At 39.5% G+C, this 13779-nt stretch overlaps 1 protein-coding gene and 1 long non-coding RNA gene across 5 annotated transcripts in view; one reads left to right on the top strand and one right to left on the bottom strand.

Moving 5' to 3' along the window:
• The window catches only part of DDAH1 (dimethylarginine dimethylaminohydrolase 1), a 134372-nt gene extending 121081 nt beyond the window's left edge, over positions 1 to 13291 (top strand). For all 3 annotated transcript variants that reach the window (XM_077905280.1, XM_077905278.1, XM_077905279.1), the window contains exons 5-6: positions 7643 to 7786; positions 9993 to 13291. In XM_077905280.1, the coding sequence (XP_077761406.1) occupies positions 7643 to 7786; positions 9993 to 10109 (261 nt within the window). In that variant the 3' untranslated portion in view covers positions 10110 to 13291. The remainder of the gene's footprint in view (positions 1 to 7642; positions 7787 to 9992) is intronic.
• LOC144318364 (uncharacterized) overlaps positions 1 to 13779 on the bottom strand; it is a 66415-nt gene that overhangs the window by 48893 nt on the left and 3743 nt on the right. The window lies entirely within an intron of this gene.

The raw sequence follows: 13779 nt of genomic DNA, 5'->3' as shown, positions 1-13779 counted from the left end.
TTCACCTTCTTTTGCATGTTTGAGAGCTTTGATGAATTTAAGCTCCTATTTAGCACACTCAATTTGCCACCCTTCCTACAACTAAGAGTTCATGAGTTTCATAAACCCATTGAAGGTTAATCCTCAATTATTATATGCCCATGAGGAAGCAAAAGTTCTATGAGGCAAATTTTAAAGCTAAAATTATCCATGGCGTTAACAAAGAGGTTATAGGGCTACTTAACCTTCTATGAAGAGCCAATTTATGCTAACATCCGGGAGCCAAGTCTTATAAAACATGAAGACTCCTGTGTAGAGCAGTGGTTTGCTGGAACCAGCTCCTACCAGCTTACGGGGCCAATTGTTAAATTTTCAGGTATTTTGCCAGCTGGTTGTTAAACACAGCCATTATTTTTTTTTTCTAAGATTTTATTTATTTATTCATGAGAGACACAGAGAGAGAGAGAGGCAGAGACACAGAGGGAGAAACAGACTCCTTGCAGGGAGCCTGAGGCGGGACTCAACCCCCCCAGACCTGGGATCACGACCTGAGCTAAAGGCAGATGCTCAACCACTGAGCCACCCAGATGTCCCAAACACAGCCATTATTAAAAAGTAAATTATGTGAGCTTCAAACTAAATAAATTATACTGAAAGCAAAAGTAGTAAATATTTAAAACTTATCAGTTCCTAATTCTGTCACTACATATTTCCATTCATGAGCTGTGCTCTTAAGATTCCTTACATCTGTTGTATACATGCAAGATGGTGATATTATATAATGGTGTGCCCATCCTTTATATCAGTAAAATTTATAATAAATTTATGTAGGTGTCAGTAAAATTTTTAATAAATTTATGTGGGTATATTATGCATATATTTTCCCCTACATTTACTAGCACACTACTGCCTGGAGCTAAAAATCTCAGAGTAATGAACATACATTAAAGTTTTTGGATTTTTTTTTAAACTACCTGGGCTAAGATATAATTGGAGGCCCCAGTGATGATTTTCTTCATCTTATTCCAGAAACAAAAAAACCTCTCTCTCATGAGTCTTCTCCAACCCCAAGGCAACCCTTTTGCAAATGGCCAAGTAGACTGAGCAGAAGATTTTGAATGACTCTAAAGCAAAGCAATCACAGTTATTGTCAAAGAAAATTTAAATGTGTACCCTCTTGATGAGACAGCCAAGTAATATTTGCTCCCACAGAAAAATAAGCATTAATCCACCAGTGGTGGGATCAGAGTCAGGGCTGATACCGGGCATCGTTGCAAACTGTATGTTTGACGTTTTCTCCTCTCTCAGTCTGGAGCCTGCTCCTCTGCCACTCTAAAAGCGATAGTGCCTCTTTACCCACTATCTTTGCTCTTCTTTCACCTACTTAAAGAACATGACAGCTAGCTTTAAGGAAACCAATCCATGTAGTTCAGTAGAGAACTCAGATGACCTCAGGAGTCAGATCTTCTCCATCTAAAATGCATTAAAATGCAAACTTTAAAAAATATATGCATGTCAAATAAGTTGTATATACAGGAAAAAAATCAGCCCAAAGGCTGCAAGTTAGTGAGCTCAGGGTCTAGTCTTTCAAGGGATATTGGAGAGGTGGTACTTTGATGTGACAGGAAAAAGGTAGGCATTTGGAAGTTGACCTACCTGGACTTGAATCTTGGATTTACTGTCTTAACATGGGACCTTGGACAAATTACTGAATTTCTCTGAACCTTGGTTTTCTCATTTATAAAAATGAATTGTTGTGAGAAACAAAGAATGGAGAACTACCAGTAAAGAGAAGATAGCTCAATAAATGCTCCAGTTGTTTCTTGCTGTCAAATGACACAGGGAACCTGGAAGTTCCACAGGCCCCCAGTACCCAAAGGCTTTAATTTTTGAAGGTGGGAATAGGGTGCAGGTATCTGGGGAAGCATAGCCAAGGCATGACTTCAGTATCCAAGTAGGCAATAAGATACATCCTACATACAAGGTACAAGAACAAGAATGTGGGAGATCTGTTTCTGCCACAGAGCTAGTCTTACAGGATGCATGGGCAGGGGTTAGAAGGGAGGTAAGAGCTCAGATTTTGCATTTTGGAACAGGTGCTTCTGAATTTCTTTCCTCTACACCCCTGAAATTAGAAAGCGAGGACTGTGACTCATCCAGGGACTCAACTTTGTTCCTCTTGCCTATGCCTTGCTCCTAAGCCCTCCATGGAGCACAGAGTGTTCGTCTAATAAGAGGATGAGAGCTTTATTCCCAGCTTTCCCTTCCACAGAAACCACTTTTGAGGATCCCTTCCAGAATTGGTTCATGTGATTTGTGGTTGTAATTTGAATGACAGAATTCTTTTGTTCCGATGTTCAGATGGGCCTTATGATCTGAACAAAAGTAGCAACTCCAAATATGAGAGAGATTTTATGGAGGAAATTTGTGGCAGTTAGCTTCAAAGGGAATATTTGGCATTGTAAGTTGGCTCAGATTTAACTGAAAGGAACCATGTTACTTAGTTCTTAGGATCTATATAGCCCATCAATTCAGAGAGGATGTTTAACAAACAGCTTCTCTCAGATTGTGTTTATTTTGACCTGATCCATGGGAAGATCCATAAAAAATGAAAACATAATAGTCCTAGAATGTTATCCAGAGCTGTATTGACTCAGCCTTAAAAGGACTGTCTGGGCTTAATGCCTGGTATATTGTCAGCTCTCAATAAACTCTTGATGGAAGATAAATAAATGAATGAATGATTTTAAATATCCAGGAGCAACAAAAAGTGTGCTGGAGAATCATATGTCGTATACCTCAATAGAATTTATAATCTGTCCCTTTAATATTGGCTATTTTGATATGTTGACATGAGTACATATGTATATTTCATAAATGATCAATTATGAGTGAGCCAAAAACACATTCTGAATATTTCCTAACCATCTCTAAATACCTTCCACACACCTTTCAGTATCTGACCCATAAAAGGATTTACTGTCTTGTTTGTTTCTGTGAAATAACATAGCCCAAGATTTTTTTTTTAATAATTGATGTAATACAATGAAACCATGAGTAACAAGTGGGAGAATGTAGCTGCCTTCCAGCCCTTTGAATGAGAAAATTCCCAGAAATGTTGGGAACTGCCGGAAATGCCTGGTTGTTAATGCAACTAGCCATGCAAATTCTCTTGGGCTGAAAGCCAGACGTTTCCCACTCTATTTTGTGACAGCTCCATTCTGGGGAGCAAGGCGGATTCCTCCAAACCAGCAGCTGTGTAACAGACCATGATGATTTGGCCAACATGGTTCTCAGAGCCATTTACACTCTGCCACATGCCTTCTTCTTTAAGGGGTTGCCTGTAATGGAAGAGAGGTTGACTTTCTTTTTACTGCTAGCATTCCCTTCATAGCCTTGTCCTGCCTTAAATTATAGATTGTCATCTCCTGAAGGAAGAGCCTGCAACTAAATTATCTTTGGCTGTCTTTCTCTTCCCCACCTTTCACTGTCATCCTGCCTGGCCCCAGGGGGGCCTCCATAAAGGACTGTTGGATTGAACCAAACACCACTTGTGTCCAATCCCAATAATTCTTACTGTTTTACACAAAGTGGAATAATTCCTTTGGGAAATGGCCAAAGTCAGAAATGGCATTTAGAGCAGAGACTTGACTTCTCAGATCTTTCTCTAAAGCCATGTAGAACTCATGTGTATTATCCAGAGTCTAGGGCCTCTTGGGAATTTAGAGTGTCCATAGAGAGTTTAGGTGCTTTCTCCTTTCCGTTCTGGCTTGAGACACAATGAGAAACAGGAAGTATATCCCCTGTGGTTAAAAGAACACTTTACACAGAGGTCTGGAGCAACATACCACCTCCACCCTTTTTTAGGAAAAAAATGCTGGCACATAGAACTAAACAGCCAACAGCCACATTCTCAAGATACTTGAAATGATGCTCATCCTTTAACAAAGCCTTCTGTGCATCCACAAAGAGGAAACAAAACCTAACCCCTCCCCTTTCCGTGGCTGCATCTTTGTCCTTGGGAGCCTGAGCTCTTTGAGGTGATGCCCTGCCAGGTGGGCCACGTGAGCACATCCTCACTGTGTGGGCTCCAACAACAGAGGAAAGATGTTAGAGATACAGTCTTCTGAATCTTTTTCTGTGTGTTCCTCTCTGAATGATGAGTGCCCTGTCTTGCATATATACGTGGATTTCCTGAACCCAGCTATAAATAAATGGCAAGCTGTCTTACTCAGACAATAGCAGCATATACAAGAAAGGCAAACAATTACTCTCACAGGAAAAGAGAAACCTGTTCTTTGTTCCAAAACACAGAAACTCTTTGTGTCTAGAATAAGCACCTTTAGCTTTTTCAAGAAAAAACAATGTATTTTTTGTTTATTACTTATAGTTACCACTTCCTGAATCCTTTTCATTTAGAAAGACTATGCCTGACATAGCTTTTGTGTTTTCTCCTTTCCACAGTTAAACCACTCACTACTCCAAATGGGGCCTGTCCTGTTGTTGAAAGTCATTTCTTTAGGAACATTTTTTAGCCTGTCTTGAAATGATAACCATGGGCCCTTGATAAATTGATTGAAAAACTTTTCCTAAGGTGGCTTTGTTAAGACATTTATTTTAAGAGTAACTCTCAGAGGAATTTATCAGTGAATTACTTTATCTCTTCCCAGTGTTAAATTATTTCCCTGCCAAGAGTATTATAATTCCTTTCCTGACAACAGTGAGAAAAAAAAAATAAAAAAAACTGTCCTCAAACAACGCTAGGTTGGGTACTGGCTCTGATGTCAATAATTTTAAGAATATTCCCACCAGAAGCTATAAATTATAAATATAAGGTCCAGAAAAGAGAGAAACACCAATGAGGGAGGAAAAGCAGTGACTACAATTTCAAATAAATGTCATTAACTGAAGAACAAAGCAAACACAGAGGAACCAAAGTGGCAGGATTGTTCACTCAAGGAGCTGAGGATGGAGGATAGGAGGGAGGGTGGAAAGAGAGGGAGCCCAAGTAAATAAAGCACACCAGGAAAGGACATATAGTCTCCATTGTCAAAAGAAATTGGGCACTTTCTGAAGTAGGCACAACCTTGGAGATTTTAATTTGTTCCCTCACTGATAAACAAGAAGTCAGCACTGATAACACTCCTTGATAACACTTCCTCTGGAATGTACAACATTCCATGTTTCTGCTTTGTAGTCAACTACCGGACATGCATGAGTCAGACCGAAAGGTGGAGAAATTGACCAGGCTGCTCATGGGACCTTTAAAGGTACAGTCAGGCCCATCAGTGTGATCTTGCCATGCTTCTTTCTCTTTCAACTCATCTTACACTGGGAGTGATACGTGATTTCTTTACCTTTGGATAAAGAATGTAGTAAATCATCTGTAGACCATGAATTAAACTGGAAAACCAACTGGTAATTATCTAGTGCTTCTGAATGGTGGGAGCAACTAGTCTGAATGTGATGGACCAAATCATGTTGCCCACAATTCTCCCAGTTGCTCAGAAAATTAGGTCAATGGAAATACTCAATTTTCTGGATTTCATTTTCTTTGTGTCTGAGCTTGACCAGATTAACAATGGCTATACACACTATGTTTTAAGGATCTTTGTGAGGTCCTTGAATCCCTGAGGTCCTACTTAGTAACCCTCTGGCCCAGGGAACTGTCTCCTGGTGGTTTTGGAAGAAATCCTGAATTTCTCCAGTAACTTGATCTAATCCACATAAAGGATGACAGTCAGTTCTAACTGTAAATGAGCAGACTAGCTATCTTGGCCCACCTTCAATTACACACCATAATAGAGATTCAGACATAGTACATTCCCATTCTCTAGACGCAGAAAGAAACATGCTGACCAGACTGATCAAGAGTGATTGCTGAAAGTTTCATAAACCCTAACTTTCATGTTGCATTTAGAGACCGCTCCACTTATATCTGAAGAAATCCATCTGCTCATTAGGCTTCTGGACCATTTTACTAAATCATGGGTCACAGAGACATATTTTCAGTTCGATATACACGAAGTTTTTCCTTTTCTTTCTTTGTTTTAATACTTTCAGGTGCTACAAACTCTCTAGTTTACCCCAGGTCCACCACTCTCTATTGTTTTATATCCAAAATCATTTGGGTTAGGACCACAGAGTATAGTGTCTTCTTGAACAGCATAAGGAAAAACCTGGATCTGTGTCCTGCTCATCTTTGTGTCTCTCAGCCTTTGGGTACAGTGCTTGAGCTCATCCCCATTCCTGATATTTCTTTCTGTGCAAAGGATATTACATTATCAGATTACTCCTGCCCTCTCCCAGCTTTTGACACATCCCACACTAGGAGAAGTGAATGGTTTACTTGATTGGTGAGCCGGGAAGAACTTACTATGTGCCACCCTTAATATTCTCTTTGGAATGAATTTTCTACAGGGGACATGCAGTCTCTTTCACTTTCCCTGCTGTGAATCTCACTGTCCAATGCTGCCACCGCTGAGTGGGCAAGAGTACCTAATCCTGAAGTCTAGTAATATGAAGCACATTTCTATGCAAATATTGAAGGGTAAAGGGAGACCTGGTTAGAAAGGTAGATTCAACCAGATTATGGAAAAGATCTTGTTATAACTTTATGGCGTAACATTTCAGCAAATTCCTTAAAATGTATGGATATTGCTAAAGAATGGGAAAAGTCTACATGGCTAAGCCCAAAAATATTTGGATTTTTTGTTTGTCTGATTTTGGTGTTTGGATATTTTTGTAGTAAAGGGGTGGTTGTTTTGGTGTTTGGATATTTTTGTAGTAAGGGGGTTTTTGTTTTGTGTTGGGGAGATGAGGATAAGGCATCGAATTTTAAATTTTGTGCGAGTTCATTTTTGTAACATTTTAAAGTTATTACATACTAAGGCACTAAAAAACCCATCATTTGATTAATAGACCTGTTAAATCAGTAGTGGGGTTTTTAAAAATTTTTATTATTTTTTTTTATTTTGCCAAGTGTGGTCTGAGATCATCTGCTTTAGAATTATCTGGAGAGCTTTAGAATACAAATTTCTATACCTCACTTCATATCTGCCAGATCAGAATCCCTGGGGGTGAAGCCTAGGAATATGAGTTTAACAGTCTTCTCAGCTGATTTTTATGCTTATTGTATTAAGGGTGTCACATGCCAACAGATAGGTTAATTCAATTTAAGTATATCTACATGAGGAAGTGTGTGTGTGTGTGTGTGTGTGTGTGTGTGTGTGATTATTGCTAAATCAGATTATCGACCAGAATGATTACCACTACAGTCCTTTTTTCCTATAGACCAGGGCAGCCCTGCTTACTCAGCCAAGGATGTCATTAAAACCCCAGCTGGGCCTTTTGTATATGTGCCCATTTCATGTGTCATTGATATGTCTTAGCAAGAAAAACTATAAAAATTATACTTTTAAAACCTTTTTAAAATCACAAACACACACTTTCAGAAAAGCAATAAGAAGAAACCTTGCAGGTCTTCCAAAGAATCGTAGCTTCATGGAGTTTTCCTCTTGGGAATCTAAATGACTAGAGGAAATAGGAATTTCACAGGAACATTCTTAGGCATCCGTTGCAAGCTTATACCCACACACTGCCTTCCTTCTGTTTGAAAGTGTGAGGAAATGCTCTACTTAAGCTGCTTTGTTTCTCTTTTTAGATCATGCAACAGATGAGTGACCACCGCTATGACAAACTCACTGTGCCTGATGACATGGCCGCAAACTGTATATACCTAAATATTCCCAGCAAAGGCCACGTCCTGCTACATCGAACCCCAGAAGAATATCCAGAAAGTGCAAAGGTAAAAAAACATCCTTCCTGGCCACTGCAGCTGAGTAGGCCTCCATGACAGTCTTCCTGCCTGGGGATTTTTTTCATGATGGAGTGACAAATAACAGAGACTTCCTTTCCTCTATGCATGTCAAATCATTACGAAAGCAGAAGGGATAATATACTTTAGGGCGTGAGGAAAATTTATTTAACTCACTCTTCTCATTCACATCATTGATCACTAATACATGCACAGTAATTGAAGTGATGCCCGGTATTCAAAGCTTTTCAGATAAGTACTTAGGTCTCCCAAGTTTGTGCTACCTCTCTGATTACATATATCTTCCCTCACTTAGATACTCATTAAGCATAGAAACCTACAATTAGACAGTCAACTGTGTCATTGTTTTCTGACAAATCTGAGCTGTCATTCATCAGAAGGTCATTTGTTTTTTTTACAGCAGAGAAGTATGAATGACCCAAAGAGGTAGGTGCTCATTGTCAGGACTGAAAAAAAAATGGGGAGGAGGGTGCCTTTGGCTCCATGTCCCTGGTAGTGAAGGATCAAAAGGAGCAAAAAGAAGATATACTTGCCATCAGGCACCTGTCCCTCTAAGAGCCTCTGCATTTGTGTGCCAACAGGAGAGTTGTCTCTAGATATGGAATTCTTTCCTGGTCTAAGATGTCCCTTGTCTTCTAGGGCATCCTGCCAGTCTCTTCTGCACACGCAAACACAGCAGTGCTCATCCATAGACAGACACTCCAAATGTCCTTATCTCTTTTAGGCACTTCAGCATCTTCATCGCTACCCAGGGGAATCAGATATTTACACTCAACATTACAGAAGAGCCTTTAATAAGCACTGATCTTTTTTTAATGGCTTAAAAATTTGTATCTTTAAAAATTTTAGAAAATATTTTAGCCACCTTTCAAATTCGCGATATCGTACAATTACTAGACATATCCTCTGAATCAGTCAGCTTCTTAGCAGATAAAAAGAAAAGTGTGGGGAGATACATAGATGATTTCTCTATGTCCATGACTAAAAGTGTGAACCTGAGGAAAAAAAGAGGATCCCTGACCCCAGGATGGAACTTAACCAGCTCTCAGATGAATAGAGGGTCTCATACTTTATTGTGCATCAGGATTGTTAAACATACAGGTTCCTAGACCTTCACCCTAGAATCTACAATTTCAACAACCACCTAGGTCACAGAACTCGCTTGGAGAAACACAGCTCTGGATCGTTAGGGCTTCTCCAGCCACACTGATCATCTGACAACCAGATGATGGTTAACTGCTTCTGGATTCAGCCCTGTGTCTATCAACAGTAACAATGATAACATCCACATTCACCAAGGCTTCCCCTGTGCCAGGCACTGGGCCAAGCATACTGTGTGCATTATCTTACTTATTCCTTATAGCAGCCCTATGAGGGCACTCTTGTTACTCTGATATGACCGAGTAGTAATCCAGGGCTAAGAGGGGACATGGCACTTGGCTGAAATCACACTTTAGGTGGTGAGTTGACAAAACTGGGTTTGGAGCCCAACTCTGACCCCAGGACTCTTAATTAAACACTGTACTGAATTTTAAGGAACAAAGTGCTTCCTAAAGAGGCATGGTAGATTGTATTTTTAGACAATGTGTTTCAAGTGATTTTGTATTTTTTTAAAAAGTGCTTAATTTGATCATCAGAGAAAAATCTGTGGACTGTTAATTCGAAGTTTTGACACATGCTTTCGATTAGTGTCAAAAGATGCTATAAAATTCACACCTGTAATTTAAAAGCAATTTTGACCTGAAATCCTTCCCTTAAATTCTATTTCGTCAAGTTTTTCCAGGGGTGTTGGTAAGGAAAGAAACCTTAAAGTACAGTTGAGAGGGTTTAAAGTGTGAAGAGGGAGAGTAATATTCACTGGCTTTCATGTATCATTCAATCTCCCAGTGACAACAGCCAGACTGAAGGCCTCTCTAGTAACAACCACATTTTTGACACATCTTTGGCTTTGAGGTTAAAGCATAAAGTTAGTGGTTAACCAGTGCTGCTCACTCCATTGGTATGGCTGTGGGCACGTGTGGTGTAGATCACATGCACATCTTGAGGTTAAATGGTTGAGAAGCCTAAACTCACAAGCCAAATTAATTCTCACACTAGGTGAAGGGGTGGGGGTGGGGCTTAGACAGAGGCGGAAACATAATCCTTCTGCTTTACCTTTCCTTGATTCCTGCTGCAGGTTTATGAAAAGCTGAAGGACCATATGCTGATCCCCGTGAGCCATTCTGAACTGGAAAAGGTGGACGGGCTGCTCACATGCAGCTCGATTTTAATTAACAAGAAGGTAGACTCCTGAGTGGAAGTCCCTCCCTTGTAGCCGGCAGTACTGCACTCACAAGGCCGATTACTGTACCACTCTTGTGTTCATTGACAATCTACTGTGCCACTGTGCTACTAACTCTGGTTTACAAAAGTCTAATTATAAGTTTGCTTCGTTATGCACCTTCCCCTCCCTCCCCTCCCAGTGGTACCTAAACTGTGGGTTTGTGATTTGCTAAATGAATTAAGCAATCTAGAAAATATAGAGCTAATGAATTACTGAACTGTGATTAATATTAGTAAAGAAACACTCATTTTAGTGTTTGTATTATCAGTGTGAATTTATAGGTGCTGTTTAGTTGCCAGTATATGCTAAAGAATGTCTTCTTGATCAGTCAGATTGGCCAGGGTTTTGGTTTTGTTTTTTTTTTTTTCCTCTGTATAATTAATCATCTTTGGTTCCTATGAAATTCCCTGGTCCCTGGATTCTCCATCTTTCCTTCTTTTTTTTTTCATCTGAACTCTGGAAAGTTTGTTTCCTCTTACTTTCTTTTGCCTTTTCCCATTTCTATTACCTTGGGTAAAATCTATGGTCTTCCTTCTGGCTACCTTCCTACAGGTCCCTCCTCTCTGCCACATTAGCCTCCTCTGGCCCATGGCTACATCTTCAGCCACCACCTTCACCCTCCCCCAAGAAGGGTAAATGAGTCCCCCAGGAGAACTGTGAACAAAATCTGGGAGAGAGTTAACTATGCAGAGGAATATCCTGACAGAAGTTGCCCCAAAGATCTAAATCCCAGAAGAAGTAGGGCACCACACCTCAGAAGGTAAATTCAGCTCCAGAGGGTTACTGAGGATTGTAGATCAAAAAGCTTGGAAACACCCATGGGTGTATCTCAGAAAGTCTTTAAGTCACATTCCATGAATTTTTGCTTCACTGCTGACCATTTATGGACCTTGGGGAATAGTCTTATTTTTTTCCTTATGTCTATTCCCACCCCCATTCATTGGGATTCACCCTGCTTCCAGCCTTCTACCCCCTGCAATTATCCGGGTCTAGCAAAGTTACTTCTTTCAAAAGAAACATTACATCTAAAAATGATTATTGATGATCTAGTGAGAGCCAGATGGAGCATGTTCAGGAAGTGATCAGCTTGGTGCTTGAAACCACAGACAATGGACAATTCTACTTTGAAATATCTATGAATATATACTGTGGAATTCAAGTAAAACTTCTTTCCTCTCTGTTTTTTAAATTACACAACCTGAAATTGATGCTGGCCTCTTACAAAGAACAATGCCGCAGTGAACGGAGAGATCATTGTCTTTTACTTACACCTGAAAGAATCAGCCTTTTAGCAGGCCAGGGAAATGGTACTTTCCAAGGAATGGTGACTGATCCAGGCATGTTATCAAACTTCCTAGTCATCTCCACCTTTCCTGAATTGCCTGTAGCTTGTTGTTCGAGATTAACAATCAGGGAGATTAAGAAATACGACTTCAAGTCTTGCTGTGCTTACCTATGTGGTTTTTTTTTTTTTTTTAAGATGTATTAATTTATTTGAGAGAGAGAGAGAAAGAGAGAGAGTGCATACACATGGATGGGGGGAGGGTCAGAAAGAGAAAATCTCAAGCAGACTCCCCACTGAGTGTGGAAACTCTGGAGGGAGGGGGTGGGGGTAGCCAGGGGTTGATCTCAAAACGAGCCAAAATCAGGAGTCAGATGCTTAACTGACTGAGCCACCTTACCTATATATTTCTGACCAAACACTTCTTATGTCTGGTGACCAAGATAGAATTCCCTCCATTCATATATCCCCTTAGTAAATGAAAGTGATAAGCCTCTGGGAAAACCAAAACACCCTTAACCACTACCATCTTTTTCATTTATTTGATGACTTTTATGCCAGAATATGAAGAAATTCCTTCTCCTCCTTTTTGCTTAACTTTACGTTCATTTCACATGCAGATATCTTAGTTCTAGTATCCTGTGAATGAACGATATCTTGGTCACTTATTTCGAATTGCTTCATCATGGGTAAATAGTATGTTTTTAACAGAGAGAAAACGAATGTTGCTCACATGCTCAAGGTTATAAGGAAAAATTGTCTTCCACATTTATGGCTGCCCTTTTGGGTTAAATCTGGCCATGTGCTAGCAAAAACAGAACTTCTCCCTGGGGGAGTCTAGCATCTCAGAAACCACCTTGTGAGAGTTAACCCAATCAGCCACCTTAGGCTTACTATTAAAGCTAAGTAGCATATAATTTTCAATATCTTTACTTCTATCATCCAGATTGAAGAACTGTATTATTGAGTCATTTGCAAATGAATAGATTTTTCTTTTGAACAATTTGTTCTACAGAAGGCTGTTTTTCACTTTTCCTTTCCTTTGCTTCTTTTCCTCTTCGCTGACTCTGTCTCAAGAAATCACTTTAGAATCTATGTGCCTCCTCCCCAGAATTGTATTCTTTGCTACGTCACTGACTAGACTGTCTTCTTTGGACTCCTTATGTGATGTGACGACATGAAAACCCCAAATATCTGCAGCATAGTAGTAGTATTTTTTTGATGTTCTTATCAGCATAACATTATATTTGCAGAGGAAAGATGACCCCATTATATAGGTTCTCCTCTAGTCTATTGTGATTTATAGGGATAAACTAACAGAAGCTGCTCTTTGACCTTGTAAAGACATTAGAAATCGTATTAAAGTAAGGAAAAGTTAAGTCAGAATTACTTGGTTAGTAAGATTCAATCTAACAGGGGCAATATAAAGAAAGTACATTGTTTAGCATTACTTCTTCAACTATAATGGATTGCTATAGAAATCAACAGGCAGATCTCCAATGTGTATGGATTGCTCTTTAAGCTACTGTGAACAGGTTACTAAGGCTATCTCTTCATCTCTAAGGGTGAAATAGTCTGTAGATGAATAATATGACTTATATAGAGTTGCATGTTAGTCTTTGTGATTATTTACTCGTTAACATTCTACAGAACTCAGCCATGATTTCAACATTGTGTTAGACTTGTGCATTTTGTTTTACTGACCATCACATTCTAGCCAATGTATGGTTATCCACTCTGTGTGCCAAAACCAGTCATGCCTTTCACGGCCCTTTAGTCCAGAGAAGTTCTGCACTGATTTTAGTCTCTTGCTGTCCTGATCCTACAAGTATACCAATCACGATGGAATAAAGTGTGAATTGTACTGTGACCAACAGCATGTGTCTCTTTTTTGCAACAGGAACCGCTGTAGTTAACAAAATCACTATTGCTTTGCTGTCAGAGATGGGAAGCTTTCTTTGTTGTCCCATGATTAGAAATCCTGTACCTGTAAATCAACTGCCATCAACAGTTTGGATTAAAATGATATTTGAAGTGATACTTCATACTTCAGGCACTTAAAGTATGCGTGACACCCATGCTGGGAGTTCTTGATTTCACATGTGGTCCTCCTTAGAGGCTTCCTTTGTTCCCTTTCACTCCTAATGATTAGCACATCATATGGCTCAGTCATGGAAACAGTGGAATGGTTTTTTCCTTGTTCATGCAAAAGTTTGGTTGTGGGATTTGTTTGTTTGTTTGTTTGTTTTACAATAAGCATCTTTTAGGAAATTTGAAGATTTTTTAATGAGTCTTTTTTATCTCCAACAGTTTTTTTCAAGCTGAAAACAGCTTTACAGTTTTCCTTTTCTGATTGTA

Source organism: Canis aureus, chromosome 8 (assembly GCF_053574225.1).
Source record: "Canis aureus isolate CA01 chromosome 8, VMU_Caureus_v.1.0, whole genome shotgun sequence".
NCBI classification, from domain to species: Eukaryota; Metazoa; Chordata; class Mammalia; order Carnivora; family Canidae; genus Canis; species Canis aureus.
This window is presented reverse-complemented; position numbering and strand designations above follow the sequence as displayed.